Source organism: Aplidium turbinatum, chromosome 10 (genome assembly GCF_918807975.1).
Source record: "Aplidium turbinatum chromosome 10, kaAplTurb1.1, whole genome shotgun sequence".
Classification (NCBI taxonomy): Eukaryota; Metazoa; Chordata; class Ascidiacea; order Aplousobranchia; family Polyclinidae; genus Aplidium; species Aplidium turbinatum.
The window spans coordinates 537,901-564,689 of record NC_137481.1 but is presented as its reverse complement, the minus strand read 5'-3'; the positions used below and the strand labels follow the sequence as shown (position 1 = coordinate 564,689).

The 26,789-nt window shown below is 39.5% G+C and overlaps 1 protein-coding gene across 1 annotated transcript in view; it reads left to right on the top strand.

Annotated features, from left to right (window-relative positions):
• The first annotated feature begins 511 nt into the window (after nt 1-511).
• LOC145778776 (uncharacterized) overlaps nt 512-26,789 on the top strand; it is a 38,534-nt gene continuing 12,256 nt past the window's right edge. Inside the window, exons 1-12 of the mRNA XM_082590352.1 lie at nt 512-566; nt 922-1,068; nt 1,148-1,294; nt 3,852-3,980; nt 4,812-4,958; nt 14,730-14,876; nt 14,962-15,063; nt 15,411-15,622; nt 16,249-16,360; nt 16,655-16,814; nt 23,181-23,318; nt 24,323-24,440. Coding sequence (XP_082446478.1) covers nt 536-566; nt 922-1,068; nt 1,148-1,294; nt 3,852-3,980; nt 4,812-4,958; nt 14,730-14,876; nt 14,962-15,063; nt 15,411-15,622; nt 16,249-16,360; nt 16,655-16,814; nt 23,181-23,318; nt 24,323-24,440 — 1,590 coding nt within the window. The 5' untranslated portion in view covers nt 512-535. The remainder of the gene's footprint in view (nt 567-921; nt 1,069-1,147; nt 1,295-3,851; nt 3,981-4,811; nt 4,959-14,729; nt 14,877-14,961; nt 15,064-15,410; nt 15,623-16,248; nt 16,361-16,654; nt 16,815-23,180; nt 23,319-24,322; nt 24,441-26,789) is intronic.

The window sequence follows — 26,789 nt, the reverse complement described above, 5'->3', positions numbered from 1 at the left end:
GAGTTACTGTATAATTACTCAGTTGTAACGTATTAAACGAGCCGTAACTGGTGACTTGTTCATAATTTAATTGTAAATACTTGCTTCAGGTTGGAGTTCATGGAATAATGGAACTTGTTCTGTAACATGTGGTCAAGGAACTAGAAGAGATACAAGACGATGCTTGAACGGTCTAGGTTGTCTACCCATAAATGGTGGAACAAGGATGGTATCATGTATGGGAACAGATTGCCCAAGTGAGATATGTAGTTTGTTAGTGCACCAAGGCAGCTTAGTTGAATACCAACCTATGCAATATCTAAAATATACTTGTTTGCATATAAATAAATGAGTTACTGTATAATTTCTAAGTTGTAACGTATTAAAACGAACCGTAACTGGTGACTTGTTCATAATTTAATTGTAAATACTTGCTTTAGGTTGGAGTTCATGGAATAATGGAACTTGTTCTGTAACATGCGGTCAAGGAACTAGAAGAGATACAAGACGATGCTTGAACGGTCCAGGTTGTCTACCCACAAATGGTGGAACAAGGATGGAATCATGTATGGGAACAGATTGCCCAAGTGAGATTTATTTGAACATTTGGAATGATCACAATGAAATGAAATATCTTCTGACAGACCCACAACAATGTTTGATATAAACGACTCGGTTACTTGTGTTGTAATACAAACGAATTTATTTTCGCCCAGTCAGTTCAGTCATAAAAAGCTAAAAATCAATTTCAATCAGCTGCCAAGTAGATCAGCTTCAATAAAGCGTATTCAAATAGAAAACTGAAGATGACACGAAGAAGATGATCTAGATGCGAGCTGATAGAAATTGATTTTTAGCTGTTTATGATTGCACTGATTTATGTGAAAATAAATTTGTTTGTATTGGTTAAATCGCTAAATATTATTATTCATTTTCCTTCAGGTTGGAGCTCATGGAATAATGGAACTTGTTCTGTAACTTGTGGTCAAGGAACTAGAAGAGATTCAAGACGATGCTTGAATGGTCCAGGCTGTCTACCCACAGATGGTGGAACAAGGATGGTGCCTTGTATGGGAGGAATTTGCCCAAGTGAGATACGTTTGGTTAATTCACATTACTTTTATGCATAATCACTATTATTATTTTTGTTATCATTCATTTGCTTTAGCTTGGAGCTCATGGAGTAATGGAAGTTGTTCCGTAACTTGTGGTCAAGGAACTAGAAGAGATACAAGACGATGCTTGAACGGTCCAGGCTGTCTACCCACAAATGGTGGCACAAGGATGGAATCTTGCCAGGGACAAAGTTGCTCAGGTGACTTATTTCAAGAAATAACATTCATCAACAACTACAAGACACACAAGTGGATTACTGGATGTTTATTTATTTGTGTTTAGTTTATGCAAGACTGTAAGAGCTTTTAGGCCACTTCAACGCGTCATTGGTTTGTTTAATGGCGAACTTGAAAAGTTTGAGTATCAACAAAAAGTTCAAATCACATAAAACTCGGATATCTCCCAATCTTTGTCCCGGCGTTTTCAGTTTTTTGAGAATAAAGTATTACAAAGAAAATTTCATTTATGATGCAATTAACCATACGATTAACATCATTAACCATAACATCGGCCAGGTTTGGAAAATTGCATAATCTTTTGATAAAACATTCGCCACCGCCGTAACCACACTTCTTCAGTATCTTGATAATGCCATCGTCAGATTAGAGGATAAGCAATATCATAGATATTGTTGGATGGCACATGATGGTGAACATCTCTGTCTATTACCTTGAAGTCGAGAAGTGAATGAATAAAAAGAGAATAGAGGCTAGGGTACATCATTTCCCTCATTTTAGAATTTCAACTTGTGCTATTGAGGAATGGTGACCATTCCAGGTCAGATTCAACCAAGCAAATATAGGGGTCACCGGACCCCCTAGAACCAATTCCTCACCCCCACCAATTTTGTTTAGTAAAATTGTAATAACTTATAATTTAAACAAGATAATCACGTAGTAGGCTACCGTATTTGGTTTGGTATTAAATTTATTGAAGCTACTAGATTTCATTCAAATATGCAAAGAAAACAAAGTTTCAATTTTTTTTACATACTTCATTGATCAAAGGTGCAAAAAAAGCTGAAGTAAGGACAAATAACCAAATTGAAACTTTGCCATACCAAAATAACAAGCGAAGATAACTACTAACTGCATTAACAACTAATTGTGTGGAGTTTTTGTAAGTTGGGCAATCGGGCATGTCACATTCACTTCTTTTCATCACCTGAAGAGTATTCTTCAAGTTTTTATGTGTATAGCTTGATGATGATGATGATGATGATGGTCTGTAGCCAACATTATTCCTTGCTGAAAACAGTCATTAACAACACTGATGAGTTATGATCTTAATTTTTTTTTTTGTTGTAGAAAGATTTTGTATTTGTTTCTTGTGGATTTAGAGAGAGGTTTGACAGTGTAGAAAAGTATGGAGTGGGTAGTGAAGAAAGGTGCCTATCCCAGAGGTGTTGGTCAAAGCGGTGATGATGACAATGTGACAGTTGTTGATTGATGATGCAGTGACCTTTTATATCTGTTGTCGTTGTTGATGTTGTGATTGGAAGAGTAAGGGATGGTATACTGAGTGAAATTTTATATGCAGATGATCTTGTCTTGACGAGTATAGAACGGTGGGAGTGAAAAAACTGCAGGCAATGAAAGAAAACATTCGAGATCAAGAGTATGGTGTGGAAGTAATTTTGAAACACTATTAAGAACGATAGTAAGAGGAGCAGAAGAAAGTCATTACGAGCATAATAAACGTGGAAATATAGTGATGCGACATATAGTGATGCGACACGTGGTAATATAGTGATGCGCAGTAGCATTGACAGAGGATTTCAGAGGATACTTTTGAATCCGAGCCTCGGATGAATTTAGGGGGAACCTGAAGAAACTAGCGCGTATTCGTTGCATACAGTGTGTTTTTCTTAAAAGCGTCTTGATTTAGGGTCGAAATCTCATTGGTACCTGGCCCAGATTATCCTCTCAACGGCCCTGGTGGTGCGGAATTCAATGCAAGGCGTGTAAAAAGTGTGTACATGCAAAATCTAACAAGAGTTACACAAAATTGGGAAGTGTTTCTTTTTGTGGGAAATGTAACACAGAACAACATTTAGTGGAGAGTCACGATTAAGGTTTCTGCCATTTTCATCCTGAAGGTCACCGCAGTCTGAAATTTCACTTCCTTGGTAGCAAAAGTGTTTCAGATTCATTAGAGGTGCACCATCCAGAAGGATTTCTGCCACAGCACTGTTACGATCTTTTAGTCTACATAATTAGTTTTTAATTCAGTTATCTTCGCTTATTATATCGCAAAGTTTCAATTTCGCTATTTGTCCCTACTTTAGCTTTTTTGGCATCTTTGGTGCATGAAGTATGTAAATAAAATTAAAACTTTATTTTCTTTGCATATTTGAATTAAATCTAGTAGTTACAACAAATTTAGTACCAAACACTGTATTGTTATCTTGTTTGGTTTTTAAGTTATTGCCAATTTACTAAACCAAATTTAAGGGGGGTAAAGAAGTGGTGCTAGAGGGGCCTGGTGATCCCCATATTTTTTGGGTTGAATCTGACGTGGAATGGTCACCATTTCTTAATAGCACAAATTGAAATTCCAAAATTAAAGAAAATGATGCGCTCTAACAAAGGCCTTTTTCTCTACAACTCTCATGTTATAGCCTGATAGCAACTAATCGATAAACATCAATAAAGTTCTGTTCCAAAACTAGGTCATAGATTTTCTAAAAGTACAATGCTCTACTGTCTACTTTGCATCAAAATTAAACTTCAACATTATTTGTGGTTCACTTACAGACTGCAGGGACGACGTGGAATATTGCGCGTCCATCCAGAGCTACTGCTCATCCGATACCTCTGGTTTCCTACCAACATTCGTGAAGGATAATTGCAAAAGAACTTGCAAATTATGTGGAAATAATGCAGGTAATAATAAAACAGGCAAATTTCTGTGATGAGTCAATTGGCTTATTGTTAATATTTAAGTAAACGTTCAAAAATCAGAAGGGCTGAACCTGAGTGGTGAGGACGACATCCGAAGGTAACTTAGTACATTCTTCAGTGTAGTTGTAGCATGTCGTTTGCCAACAGCGACTTTTTGAAAGCTTTGTGTAAATAAAGAAGATTTAAGCTCAGTTGAATTAACTATTTTTGTCTTGTGAAGCTGGTCACAACTACAGCTTCAGATATTTGTATTTGCTATATTTATGTAGAAAGTTTGGCTACAGTACAAACAAAAACTAGTTTCTTAACTATTTTTACATTCAATTACGATTGTAATTGATTCAATTCTGGTAGCAAACTTGCCGAATTGTTTAATTAGTTATTAACTTATATCGGTTTCAAATACGTCTTGGCGTTTGCACCTTGCCGCTTTTACCTTTTTCCAATGCTATTTTAGCATGTGTTGTTTTTTGTTGGTGTCAGATATAAAAACAAACTAAATTGTTTCAGTTAATTATGTCATTCAATTCAATTCAATTTATTTTTCTTTGTCAGAATGCAAAAGAAATGATATTGTGAAAAAGAAATACAGTAACAAAACTAACAAAAGGAAAAGGTGGCAAAACCTTAATGGTTTAAGACGTGCATGAAAGGATCTAATATTGCAGTATATGCATCAATAAATATAGTTAAGCACGGCCACCAAACCTGATGTTTTAAAACAAGTAGATGAATAAGTTGATAAACTTGTTGAAATGAATCATAAGAAGTGTTTGTTCCGGATTTAATTTCGATTTTAAATATTTTCCTTAGCTTGGAGTTCATGGAATCTTGGAAGTTGTTCTGTAACTTGTGGTCAAGGAACTAGAAGAGATACAAGACGATGCTTGAACGGTCCAGGTTGTCTACCCACAAATGGTGGAACAAGGATGGTGCCTTGTAGGGGAGGAATTTGCCCAAGTGAGATATGTAGTTTGTTAATGCACCAAGGCAGCTTAGTTGAATACCAACCCATGCAAAATCTAAAATATACTTGTTTGCATATAAATAAATGAGTTACTGTATAATTTCTAAGTTGTAACTTATTAAAACGAACCGTAACTGGTGACTTGTTCATAATTTAATTGTAAATACTTGCTTCAGGTTGGAGTTCATGGAATAATGGAACTTGTTCTGTAACATGTGGTCAAGGAACTAGAAAAGATACAAGACGATGCTTGAACGGTCCAGGTTGTCTACCCACAAATGGTGGAACAAGGATGGTATCATGTATGGGAACAGATTGCCCAAGTGAGATATGTAGTTTGTTAATGCACCAAGGCAGCTTAGCTGAATACCAACCCATGCAAAATCTAAAATATACTTGTTTGCATATAAATAAATGAGTTACTGTATAATTGCTAAGTTGTAACTTATTAAAACGAACCGTAACTGGTGACTTGTTCATAATTTAATTGTAAATACTTGCTTCAGGTTGGAGTTCATGGAATAATGGAACTTGTTCTGTAACATGTGGTCAAGGAACTAGAAGAGATACAAGACGATGCTTGAACGGTCCAGGTTGTCTACCCACAAATGGTGGAACAAGGATGGTATCATGTATGGGAACAGATTGCCCAAGTGAGATATGTAGTTTGTTAGTGCACCAAGGCAGCTTAGTTGAATACCAACCCATGCAAAATCTAAAATATACTTGTTTGCATATAAATAAATGAGTTACTGTATAATTGCTAAGTTGTAACGTATTAAAACGAACCTTAACTGGTGACTTGTTCATAATTTAATTGTAAATACTTGCTTCAGGTTGGAGTTCATGGAATAATGGAAGTTGTTCTGTAACATGTGGTCAAGGAACTAGAAGAGATACAAGACGATGCTTGAACGGTCTAGGTTGTCTACCCACAGATGGTGAAACAAGGGTGGAGCCTTGCAAGGGAACAGTTTGCCCAAGTGAGATATGTACTTTGTTAGTGCACCCAGGTAGTGGTATACGCAGGATTTCCTCATGGGAGAGAGGGACATTCGAAATTCTTTTCGAATTAAAAAAACGGTGCCCATTTGCTAATAATAACTAGTAGCCTAAGCTATATTGTGTAAGATTAGCCTACCATACTCAGCTTACATCAACGATAATTTTTTAGTTTGCAGTAACTAGTTAACTCAATTGGATAACTTTGTATTGAAATCAAAAAAAGTGATATTACATTCTTGACTTGACGTAGCATATAACGTGTTACGTAGACGACGTAGTTAGCTTACTCAACTTAGTGAACCACGCGTATTGACGGTACGTTCAGTGGCGTACGAAGGATTTCTTACTGGGAGACGGAAGCGTTCGATATAATTTGACATTCTTTTTATTAAAATTAGCCTAATTCTTCCTCTTCATCGTGTGTCACACGGCCAGAGCATCACGTAAGCTCTTGCTTTACGTTGAACTTGGCTAAATCCTGTGCTGAGCAATCCCTGTCAATGTTCTATAGGTGCCATTATTGAACATCTTCGTCGTTTCGCGAACATTTAAGTTTGGAGAAGTCCCATGCTATCAACCATTGAAAGACATTTTCCAAGAAAGAGACAGCGTAGCCTAGTATTATTTCTTCTGTAATCTTCAACAAAATAACAGAGTTACTGGTTTCGCTGATGTAAAATAGTCTTTCCAAATGATAATCAGCAATACAAAACCAATGGATGCACCCTAAACTACGAACTTTGAGTTTTGTAGCAGTATTGTCAGATTTTTTATTTAAAATCGACGAAACACGCTGCACCAACTAAATATGAATATGAGTGGACCCCCAAACAAAGATGTGGGTCTACTAACCGGGGTTTTGGAGGCGGTAAATAGGAGCTTGCATGATTTGAGCTATTGAATATCGAGCTTCTGTAGCAATATTTACAACACTTTTTGATTTCAAACAACTTAGCCAAAAAACATTAAACATACTGAAATGAGTGGGGCCCCTAAACATCCGTGACCCCCCGGAATACGAATAGTGGTTAATACAGCCCTGCTAGTCAAATCACTCTTGAACAATAACATGTTTGCACTACGCAATCACAGCAACGATAAAAAAATTCAACATTTTTGAAGGGGGAGGACATGGCCCAATGGCCTCCCCCTGTGTACGTCACTGTACTAAGGTAACCAAATTGCTCAGCAATCCATGAAAAAATTCAAAATATATTAGTTTGTTAGAGCTTCGGTAGAGAGTTTGTCTTGTTGAACCATAGGCATACGAAGCCGAGCAACGTGATCAAGTTTAGCATCTTCAAGTTTATTACATTTACATAAACATAGTAAATTTCTTCAAGTTTATTACAAGTTTATTACATCTTCAAGTTTATTACATTATGTAAATGTAATAAACTTGAAGATGCTAAACTTGATCACGTTGCTCGGCTTCGTATGCCTATGGTTCAATATTAGTTTGTGCTTAAGTGAATGAGTTATAATTGTTTGTGCTTGAGTGAATGAGTTATAATTGTTTGTGCTTGAGTGAATGAGTTATAACTGTTTGTGCTTAAGTGAATAAGTTATAATTGTTTGGGCTTGAGTGAATAAGTTATAACTTTTTGTGCTTGAGTGAATGGGTTATAATTATTTGTGCTTGAGTGAATGAGTTATAATTGTTTGTGCTTGAGTGAATGAGTTATAATTGTTTGGGCTTGAGTGAATAAGTTATAATTGTTTGTGCTTAATTGAATAAGTTATAATTGTTTGTGCTTGAGTGAATGAGTTATAATTGTTTGTGCTTGAGTGAATAAGTTATAATTGTTTGGGCTTGAGTGAATAAGTTATAATTGTTTGTGCTTAAGTGAATAAGTTATAATTATTTGTGCTTGAGTGAATGAGTTATAATTGTTTGTGCTTGAGTGAATAAGTTATAATTGTTTGGGCTTGAGTGAATAAGTTATAATTGTTTGTGCTTAATTGAATAAGTTATAATTGTTTGTGCTTGAGTGAATGAGTTATAATTGTTTGGGCTTGAGTGAATAAGTTATAATTGTTTGTGCTTGAGTGAATGAATTTTAATTGTTTGTGCTTAAGTGAATAAGTTATAATTGTTTGGGCTTGAGTGAATGAGTTATAATTGTTTGTGCTTGAGTGAATAAGTTATAATTGTTTGGGCTTGAGTGAATGAGTTATAATTGTTTGTGCTTGAATGAATGAGTTATAATTGTTTGTGCTTGAATGAATGAGTTATAATTGTTTGTGCTTGAGTGAATAAGTTATAATTGTTTGGGCTTGAGTGAATGAGTTATAATTGTTTGTGCTTGAGTGAATAAGTTATAATTGTTTGTGCTTGAGTGAATAAGTTATAATTGTTTGTGCTTAAGTGAATAAGTTATAATTGTTTGTGCTTGAGTGAATAAGTTATAATTGTTTGGGCTTGAGTGAATAAGTTATAATTGTTTGTGCTTAATTGAATTAGTTATAATTGTTTGTGCTTGAGTGAATGAGTTATAATTGTTTGTGCTTGAGTGAATAAGTTATAATTGTTTGTGCTTAAGTGAATAAGTTATAATTATTTGTGCTTGAGTGAATGAGTTATAATTGTTTGTGCTTGAGTGAATAAGTTATAATTGTTTGGGCTTGAGTGAATAAGTTATAATTGTTTGTGCTTAATTGAATAAGTTATAATTGTTTGTGCTTGAGTGAATGAGTTATAATTGTTTGGGCTTGAGTGAATAAGTTATAATTGTTTGTGCTTAATTGAATAAGTTATAATTGTTTGTGCTTGAGTGAATGAATTTTAATTGTTTGTGCTTGAATGAATGAGTTATAATTGTTTGTGCTTGAATGAATGAGTTATAATTGTTTGTGCTTAAGTGAATAAGTTATAATTGTTTGTGCTTGAGTGAATGAATTTTAATTGTTTGTGCTTAAGTGAATGAGTTATAATTGTTTGGGCTTGAGTGAATGAGATATAATTGTTTGTGCTTGAGTGTCACGATTTGTTTCTATCTCTTACCAAGAAAGAGACTTGGAAAGGTTCAATGACGTAGTTCAATGGGATATTACCGAAAGGCAGTCAATTAAATGTCGAATAGTTCTACTAGTGAAATGATAATGAAAATTCTTAAAGGACTTTAACGAACGGCTTCTCAAATAACTCTAATTTCGAACACAATTTATATCAGCACCAATTCTCATCTACTTGTATTCAATTACTTCAACTCTCAATCAACAATAATCTCTGCATCTATTACCCACTACCACAACAACAATCTACAACTCATAACACAACTCTCAATAATAATAATAATGCAAATTACACCACTATTTATAGCAGATTGTTTGGTCCAGCAACTTCGAGAAGGTTACGCAATGTTACATCATACGAACTCATTGTTCTGTCAAGTTGTAAACAAGCAAGTTAAAGAAGCTTCCAGATTTGCACGTAGTAGTAGTAGAATGTTCTGGAAATACGTCAGATAATAAAGATTTCGCAATCAAAGGTTACTACAGGGCAGTAAACGATAATAACATATAGCATAAGAATTCCACAATCAAAACAGCACGTTCGGTCAAGATACAAAGCAGCCCGTCGCGAGACCTCGCACATTGATTGTGAATAAATTATAATTGTTTGTGCTTAATTGAATGAGTTATAATTGTTTTTGGAGTAAATGAGTTATAATTGTTTGTGCTTGAGTGAACCATAACTTTCAATTTTCCATATTTTCTTTAGTTTGGAGTTCGTGGAATAATGGAAGTTGTTCTGTAACTTGTGGTCAAGGAACTAGAAGAGATACAAGACGATGCTTGAACGGTCCAGGTTGTCTACCCACAGATGGTGGTACAAGGACAGAACCTTGCCAGGGACAAACTTGCTCGGGTGACTTATTTCAAGAAATAACATTCATCAATAACTAGAAGACAGATACAAATTATCGGGATACATCTCGCAAGTCATGACAAAATATTCTCAAAAACTGAGACGTTGAATTCAAGGAATAAAAATAATAAGACTTGAATTAGAATGGAAAGCATAATGAACGATGTTGCTGTTGCGGCAAGGCATTAATTGACTTAGTAAGGATGGTTCCATCAAATGAGGAAATGTTAGACCCTTTGAAATTATGTATAATAGGTCAAGAAAGCAATATGAGCCGATTCCAGTCCACTTATATTTTGTGTATGGCATATTCTAACATTTTTAATGAAATTTCAGCAATAATTGTGATTGACTTACAGACTGCATGGATGACGTGGACTTCTGCGCGACTTATCAGAGCCACTGCTCATCCGATACAAAGGGTTTCCTACAAACATTTGTGAAGGATAATTGCAAAAGAACTTGTCAATTATGCGAAAATAATGCAGGTAATAATAGAGCAGACAAGCTCCTATGACGAGTAAATTGGCTTATTGTTAAAATCCAAGTACCCCTTCATAGATGGGAAAGGCTTGAGTCACAGGAATCTTTATACTCAGGCCTTGACAACTTGCAAACTGGAGACCTGGCTGAAAGCCGATGTAATTTTGATTTTGAAATTTAAGCTAAAGTTACTTTCTATCCCTTTGAATAATAGTTTTGAGAATCCAAATTGCCAAAGTGTAATCACTGAATCTAAAATCACAGCAAAACTTTTAATTTTACGTTAAAAGAATACAAATCTTTTTCAATTACCAGTGTTGCCAGACGCGTTTTAGATTTCCAGAACAAGTGCCGAAATCTATTCCGTTATTTAAATGCAAACAATGGCAAGAAAGCAACTCAAAATCACACAAAATATATACAAAGACTATATTTATTAATTGCCACTCAAACTATCAACTTATTCTAGCGATTTTTGCTAATTCTAAGTCAGCCTTCATGATCCTTCACTCTGCGTTGTTTTGAGTTTATTGTACACTTGGTTGGTCCTTTGGTCACTAAGATTCATCGGAAACCAGGATTTCGTCTTGGCAGATTGACGTGGTTGACCGTAATGCTGTCGACCAAGTCTTATGTACTGTACTTATTTGATATGGACAGCATGATCACCACTTCCATTATAAAAAAACATGTTGCTGTACAAACGATTGACTTGCTTTGCAAAGCCTTTCGTTTAGTTCGTCTTCTCTCAGGCGATTACGTCATTTGACGAGTCCAACCAAGATCGAAACGTGTTTGTCGTGTGAGAAGCTAGATGGTTCCCTACACGTGTTGTTACTAGTTCCCTCACAGTGTCAATGAGGTTACTATTGCCCGGTTTTTACTTTGGTTGCAGTATACCTCTGTACTGGGGTAGGTATTGGGTACTTCAATTTTTCAAGAAACTGAAGGGGAACTGGAACCGTAATAAAAAGTAAAGACATAAGTAAAAAGTAAAATAATCAAAATAAAATAAAGACAATGCAAGTAAATATTTTTAAGACAACTGTGAGGAAAGTACCTTTACTGGCAATATTTTAACAATTATTGTTCTTTCACTTTTGTATCTTCTAAAAACACGCATTTTATTTCATTTAAAAATGTCTTTTTTTGAGGACCTGGGAGATTCATTGTTACTGGAATTGATTTATCGTGCCAATTTTCTGCTAGCACTATGTGCGCTATGTTCTTAACAGGACTTACTTTTTAGTGCAAGTTATTGTTACCATTTATAGAAGTCTTTGTATTAATTAGGAATACATGAACACAGTTTAATTTACTAATTAAACTAATATGTTTCACATTTACTTAGTTGTTTATCTATTTCCTTCAGACTGGAGTTCATGGAATAATGGAAGTTGCTCCGTAACTTGTGGTCAAGGAACTAGAAGAGATACAAGACGATGCTTGAACGGTCCAGGTTGTCTACCCACAGATGGTGGAACAAGGATGGTATCATGTATGGGAACAGATTGCCCAAGTGAGATATGTAGTTTGTTAGTGCACCGAAGCAGCTTAGTTGAATACCAACCCATGCAAAATCTAAAATATACTTGTTTGCATATAAATAAATGAGTTACTGTATAATTGCTAAGTTGTTACTTGTTAAAATGAACCGTAACTGGTGACTTGTTCATAATTTAATTGTAAATACTTGCTTCAGGTTGGAGTTCATGGAATAATGGAAGTTGCTCCGTAACTTGTGGTCAAGGAACTAGAAGAGATACAAGACGATGCTTGAACGGTCCAGGTTGTCTACCCACAAATAGTGGAACAAGGATGGTATCATGTATGGGAACAGATTGCCCAAGTGAGATATGCAGTTTGTTAGTGCACGAAGATAGTCTAGCTCAGTGGTTCTCAACCTTTTTTGGCCCATGGACCATATTTTTAAAAAAATATCCGATGGACCACTTTGCTATGTTGACGCCTCATGGACGCCACTAGTCGAAACTGTATTGCACATAGGTCAGAAAACTCAAAGCCGTGTTCAATCTTAGTGCTAATAAAATAATACCTAATTAACTAATTAAGCAAACCCTCTTAATATGCACACTCAACCTTGAATACACATAACTTTAATTTCAAATTTTATTCTAACAAAACATCATGCACATAAATTATATTGTTTCAATAGAATGGCAATGTCTGGTAATGTCTCAGTTTGTCATGGTTTGAACAGTTCAATAGCCTACTCGTCAACTGGTAAAATAAGTTCAAAAACTGCTGAGATTATGCTTATCTAGCACTTCCAGAAAAATCGATCATAAATCACGAAGTAAACATAATTATTTCGTCACTCTGATATGCAATCAAACACTATGCTAGGGGCAGATCTACCGCGTGGGCTTGATTGGTACAGGCTCACCCAGATTGACAGTGGGCCCACCCAAAATCAGATTCATGAAAAAAACATATTAATGTTTAACACTAGAACAACCAAGTGGCACTGAGTTGTCTGTGGCATCACTATTTCACAGCATTTGTAAGAGATATTCGGTAACACTAAGTTTTTGTATGCTGGCCCGCCGTGGCATTATTTGTGAAGGCCCATCAAGATATTTCCGTGGCCCGCCCTGAAATTACGTTCTGAATCCGCCACTGCAATATGCTACATAAGTTACTGTAGTAAATGATACAATTTTAAAGAACGTTTTATCAAGGATTTATACAACTCTCTGTGGACCAACAGAAACTCCTGGTGGACCACCAGTGGTCCACCTGGACCACGTTGAGAATCACTGGTCTGGCTGATGAGCAGTCCATGTAAATACACAATTACTCGTTTGTGCAGCTTGAGGATTATGGAGTGATGGGAGATGTTTTGCAACTTACAATGTTATCGAACCCTCAAGTTAATGAAATGTTATTGCGGCAATTCTCTCTTACACGTAAAGAGACTTTAGAAAGATTGATGACGTAGTTTATTTGGCTGCTTAACGTTTGATATCCTATCTAATAATTCAAAAGTTCTACTTGTGAGATTGCATCTGTAGATAGAAATCTTTGAAGGAATAACGAATGAACCAGCACTTCCAACAGATAAACAAATCAATTTCTAAACAGCAATAACTCGTCGAGTTCAAATAGATGCACGCTAATTGCAACTACAACTAACTACCGACCGACTAACTATCGACCAACTACCAATAACTACTCACAATACCATCCGGGTTCCAATAGCACCTGGACCGGAAACCGGACGCTGCTGGAGAAGATGAGGCTTAAAAAGAATTCTCATATTAGCGGTTTCCATCGATAACAACTACAATGGCCTTTAAAATCACTTCTCTATTTTTGTAATTGACTTCAACTACATACAACGTAATACTACTCAAACTGCGCAGCTATCCCATAGCGCCATAGCCTTACCATTTTTTTGACTAGAAACTTTCAAAACTACGGTAATATTACTTCACAAGAACTCATTCTTCTAGCCAAATTTTGCGACACTCACATATTATGTTCATGTTGTCATAAATAACAGCATACAAAGCGAAAGAAGGTTCGGACAATCCATGGCAATTTATATACACAGGCCTTGACAACGTGCAAACTGGAGACCTGACTGAAGGCCGATGTAATTTCGATTTTGAAATTTAAGCTAAATTTACTTTCTATCCCTTTGAATAATAGTTTTGAGAATCCAAATTGCCAAAGTGTAATCACTGAATCTAAAATCACAGCAAAACTTTTAATTTTACGTTAAAAAAATACAAATCTTTTCCAATTTTCAGTGTTGCCAGACGCTTTTTTAGATTTCCCACACAAGTGCCAAACTGTAATCTGTTATTTGAATGGTAACAACAGCACAAAAGTAGCTTAAAATCACACAAAATATACACAAAGACTATATTTATTAACTAGCCTACTATCCAAACTAACAACTTATACTAGCAATTTTGTCTACTAACAGATCGCCCTTCAGTCAAATTTTAAGCTGCACAGTGCACATTGTCATGGCCTGTGTATGAAAGGCCGCCATGGTACAGTACAAACTTAGAGCACTTTCTAGAAATGCCCGAGCCACTAGTGCAAGATCTTTTAGTAGCAAGTTTGGCAATGGAGGTTGGCGCAATGCCTGGGCGAAGGCTTACTGTAGGACAAGGATTGACTTTCATAGCAAGCGAAACTTGCACAATAACATGGACACCTATTTAAAGACATAGAATGTAGCCGCTGCCATCTAGGTTGCGCATACTGATTGTGAAAGTCACATCAGCACTTAGCAGCCATTGCTAGAAAAGTAAACTTTCTTTTAGTTGTTTAACATTTTGGTGTCTCAAGTCATTCACAATGAGACAAGTATTCACTAATAATATTACTAATAATTATACTGTAATGTTATTTTTAATATTTTCCTCAGCTTGGAGTTCATGGAATCTTGGAAGTTGTTCTGTAACTTGTGGTCGAGGAACTAGAATAGATACAAGACGATGCTTGAACGGTCCAGGTTGTCTACCCACAGATGGTGGTACAAGGACAGAACCTTGTCAGACACAGAATTGCTCAGGTGACTCATTGTCTTGGATGCATTGTTCTTCGTTCTCAAGATTGTATCTTTGCCGCTGGGAAATCTTAATTACTTCATTGTGTAGTGACCGTCGACACTTCAGATCGATGCAAAGGACGACCTAGAAAATGGGGCCTCTGTTCTGGGAATCCACTTAGACGAATGACAGTAGATGACTGTTTGCAAAGTGAGTGTTTTGTATCGTCTCCTTTCGTATGAGACAGGATTGTTCAAATTTCAAAAGCAGGTGATAGAAAGCAGGTGATAGAAAGTCAGGTGAGTCACGATGTGAAAGTACGTTTTGTTTGAACAGACTATCAACGATTTGAGATTTTATTCCCGTCTTAGTCTGCAATATTTGTATATTTCAGAAAGTCAGCAAACCTTTCGCAAATTACTCCACAAAATCTCAAACTATCCAGCACTGCACTGTTTAGATTTAAGGATTTTTTGTTTTCATTTTTAATTTATTAAGAGATTACGAAATTAAGTGATTTCACAAACAAATTGGCAACATATTTGACATTCTGGCAGGAAGTCAGTTATGTTCGAGGTCTGCACTTCTTGCCACCGCCTTCATTGACAGTCTAATATCCCCCGGCATTGTACGAACTACTACGCCACTTCAACCTCTCGATGCCTGCAGGAACATCACGGACATGGATGGAAACGTCATCGCTGAGAGCTGCTACAGCGTCAGCAGGAGACGCATCAAGCGACAGTCTGATGGTACTGCTCAGAGCGAGGTACTTGAAGCAACGTGAGATGAGAAGATAATTGAACTACTCGGTTTATTGGTAAAAAACGTTGGGAGCAAATATCAGTTGACTATTTGCAGTTGTGTTTACATTTTAGGATTTTCGACTCGGTAACTTGTGTAATTGATGATTTAATGGAACAGGCATGGCGCACAAAAATAAGAAATTGTTAACCACAAGTGTCCGTCTTCATAGCCTGATGGTTCCCTGCGACCTGAATTTGGTTCCAATCCCTCATGAGCAAATGCGTTCTTATCATTTATTTATCTTCATTTAGCTACAAAAATAAAGAATAACACAGATATCCGACCAACGCCATCGTCTCTCTGAACACAAACCTACTAAGACTAAGCTCAAATCACGCATGAGCTTCGTCAAAGTTAGCCGTTGGAACACAAGTGCGGTAACTCACGATTAAAACAAAGGTCATCCGACTTTGATGACACGCAACATCCTGCTCTCAAAGCCTCAGCAAGCTCCCACCATTGAGAGGAGAGAATGGTGTTGCTTGAATAGAGCCCGCTCGGCATAACTTTCTTTTCTACTGAAATGTTGCGCTTTTCTAGGAATCTTTGAATGGTAAATAAAGTTAATGTTACAACGTGCCCGTGCAGGAAGAACACGTGGAACCGAAACGTGATCTTATAATCATGTTGGATGAGAGCGGGAGCGTTGGAAGGGAACGGTTCAAAAAAGTTAAACGTTTCGCCGCCAGGATCATAAAGCGTTAGTAATGTAATTATTAACATGTTTTTACATAAAAATAACATAGATAGTATTTCTTGACATAAGAATGAATGCCACTAAAAGTTATCCTCGAACATTGCGTTGCGTAGATCGGGGCAAGGACGTTGCTCCATGTATCTACCTTCTAGCATGCCATCAAGTATCTTGTGAAGATGCAGCCGCATGATCCTGATAAGTCACAGCTACAATTGATGACGTGAGCACTCCAGATAAACAGCATTTCGATGCAGTTTTGCAGATTTAGAAGTTTCAACTTCGTCTTATCATGTTTAGTATTCTGTGGAGTGTTGGAAGTGACGCCAGACCGTACTCGCGTTGCTGTGATGTCATTTGATCGGAAAATCCACCTCCATGTTCCGCTGCTGCATCGGGCGGATGACGATCTCAACAACAACCAAGATGCGTTATCGAATCACATAAATAACAATATTAAGTGAGCATCTAACTTACTGCAAATACTTCTTCATATTTGTGGTTCTTGCACCAACGCCTGCAGTTAGCATGCTTCCTTGATTACTTTTGCACTCCTTTTGTCACGTGTACTCCGCGAGGCAGTACTCTGTTTTATTCGTATCATTTCATTCTGGCAGGCAAGCGAACAACAGCTTCTTTTGTTTTAGTTCTAGTGTTGAGTTTAACAATCTTACGTTGTGTATTTTGTTGCAGAAATTGCGATTCGATCATTTTTCTTTTGTTAATACATTTAAGAAAAATAACCGTCTTTGTTCATGATCGAATCGCAATAGGATAAGGTTAATCTAAAGAAATTTGTGGAATGGTGGTGATAACATGCGCCTTTCCCAACTGTAATTTTGAAACAGCCGACATGCCCGAAGTTGTTGCTTTTGTGGTGCTGCAAAGCCACACGTACAGTCATGCTGTTACGACGCGCAACGTTCCAGCGCCCGTAAACCTTGGTCCGAAGCTTATCGACCTACTGTAGACATTGGAGTTTCTCCGGAAGAATGGAACGTGTTCACCAGAAGATGGAAGGCTTTCAAAGAAGGTTGCAGAATTTCTGATGAAGCAGTTTCAGCCCAGTTATTCCAATGTACCGGCCAAGCCCTAGGGGACAGCCTTCTCCAAGCTGACGCTGAAACAGTGAGTAAACCTGTAGATGAACTTTTGCTTGCAATGCGACAACTGGCCGTTATACCTGTCGCCACAGAGGTGTTACGGACAGAGTTTATGGTTATGCACCAAATGCGCGATGAAAAATTTCGCGCTTTTGCAGCTCGTCCTCGAGGAAAAGCGGATATATGTGCATTCACTACTAAATGTTCTTGCGGCCTGAAAGTCAGTTATACAGATCACATGATCCGAGACACACTACTCAGTGGAATTTCTGACAATGAGATTCGCCGCGACATGATGGGAATGGACAAAATATTGTCGATTCCCATTAACGATATCATTGCCCTTGTCGAGAATAAAGAAATGGCTCGCAATGCGGTACCATCCCATGACGTTTCGGCAGTGTCGACTTTCAAGCGCAAGAAAAGCCAAAGCCCTATTCCAAGAGACCCAGACCGTGGACACATCCAGGCAGCACCCTCCTCTCCCAATTGGTCAAAACAAACTCACTGCCCTAAATGCAATAGATTATTCAATCGTTACAGAAAAGGCCCCAGAAGTTGGAACACTACGCCTTATTCCCTTTGTCTCGAATGCTTTCGGTTATCTCGTCATAAAAGCAAATGGGGCGCTCCTCCTAAACATGCATCAGTCGGAGCACTCTGTGCAGCACCTACCGTACCTCAAATAGGCACATTTGCCTCAACACAAACTGACATCGTAGCCCGAGACCCAATGTGCTCAACAATTCGTGGTCCTCACCACACATTCCAAAAAGGGCATTGGACACCATCCCGCATGCGAGAACATCCCACAGTTCGGGTAGACATATCTATGGATGGCAGTTACACTAGCGTGATAGCACAAGTAACAGCAATCGCAGATACTGGTGCCCAAATAAATGTATGGTCACTGAAGAACTTTGTGCAATCCGGCTTTGGACAAGAGACCCTTGTACCTGCACCAAACCTAATAGCTGCAAATCGCTCTACTATTTCCATTACAGGAGCATTTCGTGCCATCCTTCGGGGTACAGCGCACGGCTGCAATGTTGAATGTCGGAGCATGATTTACATCAGTCAAGACGTTGACAAGTTATACTTATCTCATGACACACTATTGCATTTAGGTGCCCTATCCCCGAAGTTCCCAACTCTAGGGGAACATCAGATCAAGCAAGAAATGGCGCACAATCTTATCGAACCAGAAATCAACGTTGTCAGACTTGTTAACGGTGGCTGCACATTACCCAGCAAGCAACTGGAGTCGTGCACTTGCCCTCAACGTGGTGCAGTTCCAGCTCCCCCAACCAAGCTTCCGTTCCCGTGCACACCTGAAAACAATGACAAGATGGCAAACTGGCTACTCCAGAGGTACGCCGCATCCACTTTCAACACTTGCCCGCACCGCGCGCTACATTGTATGGCTGGTCCTCCCATAGAAATACATGTTGACCCCAACGCGAAACCAGTGGCCGTTCATACACCAGCGTCTATCCCCTTGCATTGGCAAGAAAAAGTACACGCTGATCTCCTCCGCGACGAGGCTCTGGGAATCCTTGAAAAAGTCCCCCACGGCGAACCCACCACATGGTGTCATCGCATGGTTATCACACGCAAAAATTAAGGCTCACCACGCCGTACTGTCGACCTTTCCCCCTTAAACAAATTCTGCCAGAGAGAAACCTTCGCCTCTGAAGCTCCATTCCAGCTATCCCGTCGTGTCCCCAGAAACACTTGGAAATCGGTGACTGACGCATGGAACGGCTATCACAGTGTTCCACTGCGTCCTTCTGATCGGCACCTCACAACTTTCATCACTCCCTTTGGAAGATGGCGCTACACTAGGGCACCGCAAGGATTCCTATCCTCTGGGGATGGCTACAATCGCCGTTTCAATACCATATTAACTGATTTTGTGCGCTAAGAACGCTGTGTCGACGACACAGTGTTTTATGATAGCGAACTGGAAGAACATTGGTGGCGAACCATAGAATTCCTCACTTTAGTGGGACGGGCGGGCATTGTCCTTAACCCTGACAAGTTTCAATTTGCCAAACGCACCGTAGATTTTGCTGGATTCCGTATCTCAGAAGCAATGGTTGAGCCCCTCCCTAAATACTTGCTCGCCATCCAAGAATTTCCAGTCCCAAATAATATCACAGACATACGCAGCTGGTTCGGATTAATCAACCAAGTAGAAAACTATGCTCAACTGCGTGACCTAATGGCACCGTTCAAGCCGTTCCTTAGCCCAAAGCATAAGTTCGCATGGTCTCAGGAGCTGGATTCCGCATTTGCCGCCTCCAAATCGGCAATTGTTGACGCTATTCGCCATGGGGTAGAAATCTTTGACCCCAGCCGTCGAACATGTTTGCGCTCTGACTGGTCTAATAAAGGCATCGGATATTTCCTTCTCCAAAAACATTGCGTATGTGCTTCCACTATACCGGGCTGCTGCTCATCAGGTTGGAAAGTGACTCTCGCAGGATCCCGATTCCTCTCATCGGCCGAACGACGTTATGCCCCCATAGAAGGCGAAGCCCTAGCAGTTGCGTGGGGCCTAGAACAGACAAAGTATTTTACGCAAGGCTGTGATAATTTGGTTATTGTAACGGATCATAAGCCATTAGTAAAAATATTCGGAGACCGTACGTTGGATGAAATCACTAACACTCACCTGTTTCGTTTAAAAGAGCGTACACTAATGTGGCGCTTTGATATCGCACACTTACCCGGCACAACCAACTGCGCAGCCGATGCTGCCTCACGTCACCCAGTATCATGCGATCTCGTAGCTGTAGCGTCGTGTGCAGAAAATAATGTAGCAGAAATGGCGCTGGTTACTACCATACAGGCAGATGCCGCCCATACCTTTTGCTTGCAATGGTCTGAAATCGTTCGGGAAACAGCCGCCGATCCAAACCTTAGCAAGTTAATGGTAGCTATTGAAACGGGATTCACCTTTCCCAACACCGGCGACATTCGCCCATATCTCCCCTATCGTGGCGGGTTCTTTGTTGAAGACGACGTTATTCTATATCATGATCGTATTGTTGTACCACCATCGCTTAGGCCTAGAGTACTCTCAACGTTGCATGCTGGTCATCAAGGTGTGTCTGCAATGGAACGCCGGGCACGTGCTATAGTATTTTGGCCCGGTATGACTAATGATATCCATGCTATTCGTGATTCGTGTACATCATGTAATCGTATTGCTCCATCTCAAGCAGCTCCTCCCCCGACGCCATGTGATCCTCCAGCTACACCATTCGAGAAAATTTTTGCAGATTATTTTGACTATGGGGGTCGTCACTTTTTGGTCATTGGGGACAGATTCTCGGGGTGGTCGGATGTATTTGCCACGCCATCAGGATCGAGTGCCACAGGAGCAGCTGCTTTGACTCAACTCTTGCGCTCATACTTTGCCACGTTTGGTGTTCCTGAGGAAATATCTACAGATGGGGGTCCCGAATTTACTGCTGCCGTCACTGAACTCTTTCTTAAAAATTGGGGTGTGCAGCACCGCATATCGTCATCTTACTTCCCTCAATCTAATGGTCGAGCTGAGGTCGCTGTCAAACGCTTGCTCATGACTAATGTGAGTCCAAACGGAGACCTGAACAACGATTCCTTCTTACGTGCATTGTTACAGTTGCGTAACACACCTGATCCTGACTGTGATATCTCTCCAGCAGAGATCGTGTTCGGTCACCCTCTGCGCGACGCATTCGGTTTTGTAAACCGCCTAGTCAAGTTCTCCAATCGTCACATTCGTCGTACATGGCGGGATACATGGAAGGCAAAGGAAGACGCCCTTCGCCTGCGAGCTGGTCGAACCGATAAGGCGCTGTCTCAGCATACTCGTCCTTTACGTACTTTACAATGTGGAAACCGCGTATTTATCCAAAACCAAAACGGTAACTATCCTCGAAAATGGGACAAAGTGGGAATAGTTGTCGAAACGTTGCGGCATGACAAATATGTAGTGAAAGTTGACGGGTCGGGCAGAATCACAAAACGGAATCGACGTTTCTTGAGAGTAATTCCACATACTAAAGCATGTGCCGATCCCATCCCTCCTCAACCAAACATCATTGCTCACCCACAGAGCCTCCCATCATCTTCTTTTGCCCAGCCTCCTGAAACGGACTTCTGCCCTCCCCTCCCTCCACATCTCGAGATAGGCCCTAGCCCAGAAATTGGAGAATCACCGATGTTGCCTCTCGATGCAGATCACAGTCCGCCTGCACTCTCCTGCCCCACACCAGCCTCAAGCCCGAAGCTTTGTGAGCCACAGCACTTACCTGAACCTCCAAAGCAGCCGCTACCTTTCGATTCAGTGGAACCAACCGAACCCACAAGTGGAGTCCCTCATATTGAAAAATCGCCTGTTGTGCGCCGTTCCACGCGGTCCCGACGGCCGGCATTGGATTTAGATGCATCCTCTGGTCAATGGGTAATCAAGGGTTCGAGCTCATAAGTCCACAGTTTCACCTTACGAGCTGGGGGGGATGCACAAACGCCTGCAGTTAGCATGCTTCCTTGATTACTTTTGCACTCCTTTTGTCACGTGTACTCCGCGAGGCAGTACTCTGTTCTATTCGTATCATTTCATTCCGGCAGGCTAGCAAACAACAGCTTCTTTTGTTCTAGTTCTAGTGTTGAGTTTAACAATCTTACGTTGTGTATTTTGTTGCAGAAATTGCGATTCGATCATTTTTCTTTTGTACATTTAAGAAAAATAGCCGTCTTTGTTCAGTTCTTGATATTTTGGTGTCACTCCGAATGGAAAGCGACTTCTATTATTTCGGATGACATTCGACTTTATTCGGCCTTCGATTGATTGATTGATTGATTGATCGATTGATTGATTGAATCTTTATCCTCGGACTGGGAAAGCTTCTTGCAGAGCTTAATCCTGGCAGTTTCGCATACTTGTAGAAATTTTAAAATACTGACGCAGGCCCGGTCACCGAGATTGACAGAGTGGAGTTTCCGATTGTTGAAGTCTTGTTACCGGGGAATTATTTCACCCATTAGATGCTGCTGAATGGAGAGCAGTCCTTAACGTGCGTTGCTCAAGCGCACACCCCGAGAGTCGAACCAGCGCCGCTTGATCTTGAAGCTTCTTCGTTCTAGAAGTCACGCGCTAACCAACTGAGCCATCGGGGCGGATTATTTTTACTTCCCCGTTTCATGTCACAATCCCATATATTTTGCTTCAAAATGTCAAGCGCAATGTTCCGACCCCTTTCTCCGTGCTCATACCTTAATAGACAAAGAGTCACGGCCCAATTTGGATCATGACAATGTTTCTACAGATATAGGCGAGTTGATAATAATCATCACCCTGAAAGAATCGAATGCAAATAATAGTATACAGTATGCGCTAATAATACACAGTATGCGCTAACAATTGTATTCCTTCTAGATCTGCGTGTTACACAATACACAGCCTTGCAAGAACATACGTAAACACTTAAGCAGGAAAAGTTGGCTGTAGAAGCACATCACTACAGTAGAGAGAGCACGTGACGCAGCAAAACCAAGAAAGTTATACAAAATACTGATTTTTTTTAATTCCTGTGTAATATTGTTATAACTTCCCTTGTAAAGATACAAAGATAAAAAACTCCCTTCTGGTTCCGGGGTTCGTTGGAACACCGATGCGTAATCTGTCTTTCTCAGCTAGAAATTGTATTACAAAACCTTGCTCTTTCCAGTTTTAACGAATCCACATCCAGAAGAACTTGCTTGAACAACGCGCTTGTCTACGCTCGCGATGTCGCGCTCGACTCTGCTATGGGAGGGAGAAGAGGAGAACCTAACGTCGTGCAGGAGATGATTTTATTCACTGATGGGTAAGAGAGAAAGTTGCTTTTTAAGTTTTGGGTTTGGATTACTTTTGAATTCATGAGCAGTGTTATGAGCTACATGTTGTCTCCCTATTTCACCTCTCCATTTCCCTTTTCTCATCTCTCCTCCCATATTGTCTTCTCCACAGGCATTCTCTTCTATACATTAATTCTTTCACACGTGTCCTATCTTCTCTATGTCTATAATCAACATCTTTTCTCCCTGGCCAATTTATCTTTTTTACATCGATTTTTCCCAAATTTATTCTTTCTACTCATTTATCCTCCCTGATGTCTTCCCTTCCTTCCACATCTACCACCATTCAAATCAATCCTTTTATACCCATCAATCCACTTCCGCTTGTGTCCTACCTTTATCACAAGTTTATTTTCGCTTCCTTATCTATCTTCTCTTTTAGACACATTTTTTCTTTCAATTTATATTTCTTTTCACATCTAACCTCTCCTTTTCATCCGTCTGCGTTTCATCCGTCTCCTCGTCATTCGTTTCTTCTCTCTTTGTTAGTGAGCGGTTTTGCATGTTAAAAATACCTTTCTTTAAATACGATACATAAGGAAAGGCGACGTTTTTTTTTCGATGGTAATCTGGACGCCTTAATTTGTGATTGATTAACATTAAGGCCGTTTTTCATTTGTGATTCGAATTGAAGGTTCATAAGTCTACGTTGAATCTCGGTCCAATAAATCTTGATTCCACATACAAGAAACGTCTGGTGACGGGGTAAGCACTAGACCCTGACCATAAAATCGACAAGGATGAAAGTAAAGCATGAATTGTAAGGGAAAAAGTGTGGGTTTCGAAAACTAGAAATTAAAATTTCCCCCTTGTTAATTCTGTGATCAGGTTCTAGTATTTACCTGGTGATGGTATGACAGATCTGCTGGAAAGAGAAGGGAGTACTTAGTTTGCAAGCTTCCTGAACGTATAGTAGTCATTCAGTGGCAGCCTTGGGGGACATTCCAGCATTAACGAAACTTCTCCATTCCAGATGCGGTAATTGCATGAGAGAAAACATCGAACGCACCTCCCAAGAACTGAAGGCTCTGAATGTAAATGTCTATGTGGTCGCAGTTAACCTCTCCACCTCGTGCAGGAAAACTATGCAGGCGAGCAGAATAAAATCCGTTAATTGTAACTTAAATTTTCCTCAAAATGTTTTAAAGCAGTTTTCTGTATACCAGCCACATCCAACCCTCGCCATACAGAAGACAAAACGTAGAACATTATGCAGTTATTGCAGTTATACCAACCGCTTGTGGAAACGTCACTATTTGCCAACATCGGTGACATCATTGTGATATAGGAAATGCGTCAAAACAATTCGGGGAGGCAAAGGAAAAGTGAAATTAAAGGCTGCATTAACTTGAAACCATAGATATACTGAGTAGGGTGGATCGATTAAGGCGGGTAAAACACTTTTTTCCTCATTTTGCTTAGCTTGGGGTTGGAAAACTTGCCAATTACTACCAAAAACAGTTGTGCAAAATTAGAATGTAATCTGACGACATCTTGATCTGCCACCAGCCACTTGAAAATTTACTATTTCCTTCTACATTAGGGTGGATCAATTTAGGGGGGTGTAAAACTTTTTTCCTGATTTTGCTTAGCTTGGGTAGCCAAAACCTTGCCACTGGATATATAGAACATTGACTAAAAGTATATTTCAATCGTGCAAATTTTTGATCTGCAACCAGGCCATTACTTATAGACTAAAAACGCAAAAATACAAAAATACATTCAAATGTATTTGAATTTGACGTTAGCATAAAGATTTATTGCAATGCAATGGAATTTGTAATATGCATCAAACTTCCTCGCTTTAGATGAAATAGTCACGTTTCAATTCGAACTTGGGCATTTATTGTCGTGATTCAAAGCGTGAGCGTATAAATCCATCTCGCGAATTAACCCGCACACTGCCGCTGAAGCTTCCGTCACCAACTTGACGCACCTTTCCACCACCAGTGTGTGACACGGAAATTGAGGGAATAAAAGTTCTGGAGTGTCCTTAGCTGCAATCATGTCTCGTAATTCTTTGTCCCCCATGTTTCTTGTCACAGTAGGTGAGATTGAGAAGCTGCCAGTCAACCATATCGTAGTATTCGTTGGCGTCAAACTTTGAGGGCAGAATGCAGAATCGTCGCACTGTTCTCTGTTCGCGATGTCGATCGAGCTTCTGAATTCACTTGTCCAAGCTCACGGATTATTTGCCTCTCATCTATGATCATGGCCAACGTAATGTTTTTTGAGTGCGCGAAGTATCCATTTCTCTGGAGAACACGTTTCTCATGAGACATGTATTAGCACATCTGGATGGACTAACAACTGGACCGCGTGAGTTTTCCGGTTCTCTTGGAAAAGCTCTTGCTTCGTGTATGGAGCATGGTCCCAAAAAGTTCGAGAAAATTCTTCTTCTTGCGTTTGATACCGCCGCAGATCACGTTTTTACATCCAGGCACAGCAGCCAATGGATTGTGTATTCATCGAGCGTTGTGAGGTCCACATTCCATATAATATATTATCTGTTTTGGGCTCAATATACAGGACATTGATAGATAATGTGTTTTACAGTCTGAGATTCTGTGGCACATGCACAAGATGGTGAGTCGGTGAGGCCCCATTGAAACGTATTGCTGTTGAAACGGCCCACCCCAGTCAGCAAACGATTGAGCTTCACCCATTCCTTCCGAGGTAGTTCTGCTCCGGGTGGTGTGTTAGTATTGGGAGGGACTGTGAATTGGGTTGGTCTCGCAACTTCTCTCCATTCACTGTTCCAAACTTCGGTAAATTGGAAGTTGGACTTGCAGATATCTGCAGCATGGGAAAAGGGGCGTCGATATTTCAAGCGCAGAGGCTTTTGAGGGCGCGAATTTAGGACAATCTGGTTGAAGAGGTGGTCATCCCTTGAGATAGCTTGTAAAACTAGACTGTGTACGTGATTTTCCCTACGCAGTCTACCTGGGGTGATGCCGGATGCGAAATTTTTTTCCCACGACATTTCTGTCTCATTGATTCTAGTCACTCTAAAAGCAAGATTTTCCGAAAGTGTTTTGAGAGATTGGCTGATTCAGATTGCGAAATAACTATTTGCCAATGAAATTCTGCAATGATAATAAAGTATAAGCTTTCCCTAACCCTACTTTTTTTGAAAAGCTCTTGTGCACCGCAAAAATTAATTTAAAGAAAAAAAAGTTTGACTTCGGCGGGCGTCGAACCATCGTTCTCACGATCACTAGACAGAGGATGAAACCACTGAACCAACCGTGCCAACGAAAAAATGTTGCATTCACACGGTTTTAATACAAACTTTTACCAAAATATGCAAATGAGACAGGAATGTCGTGGGAAAAAAAATTTCGCATTCCGCATAGCACCGCCAAAAAGTCGGTGGGAGTTGGAAGCAGGCAACCAGTGATTATTCTCATGGTTGTGTTGAGTGCGGTGTCAATTTTGCT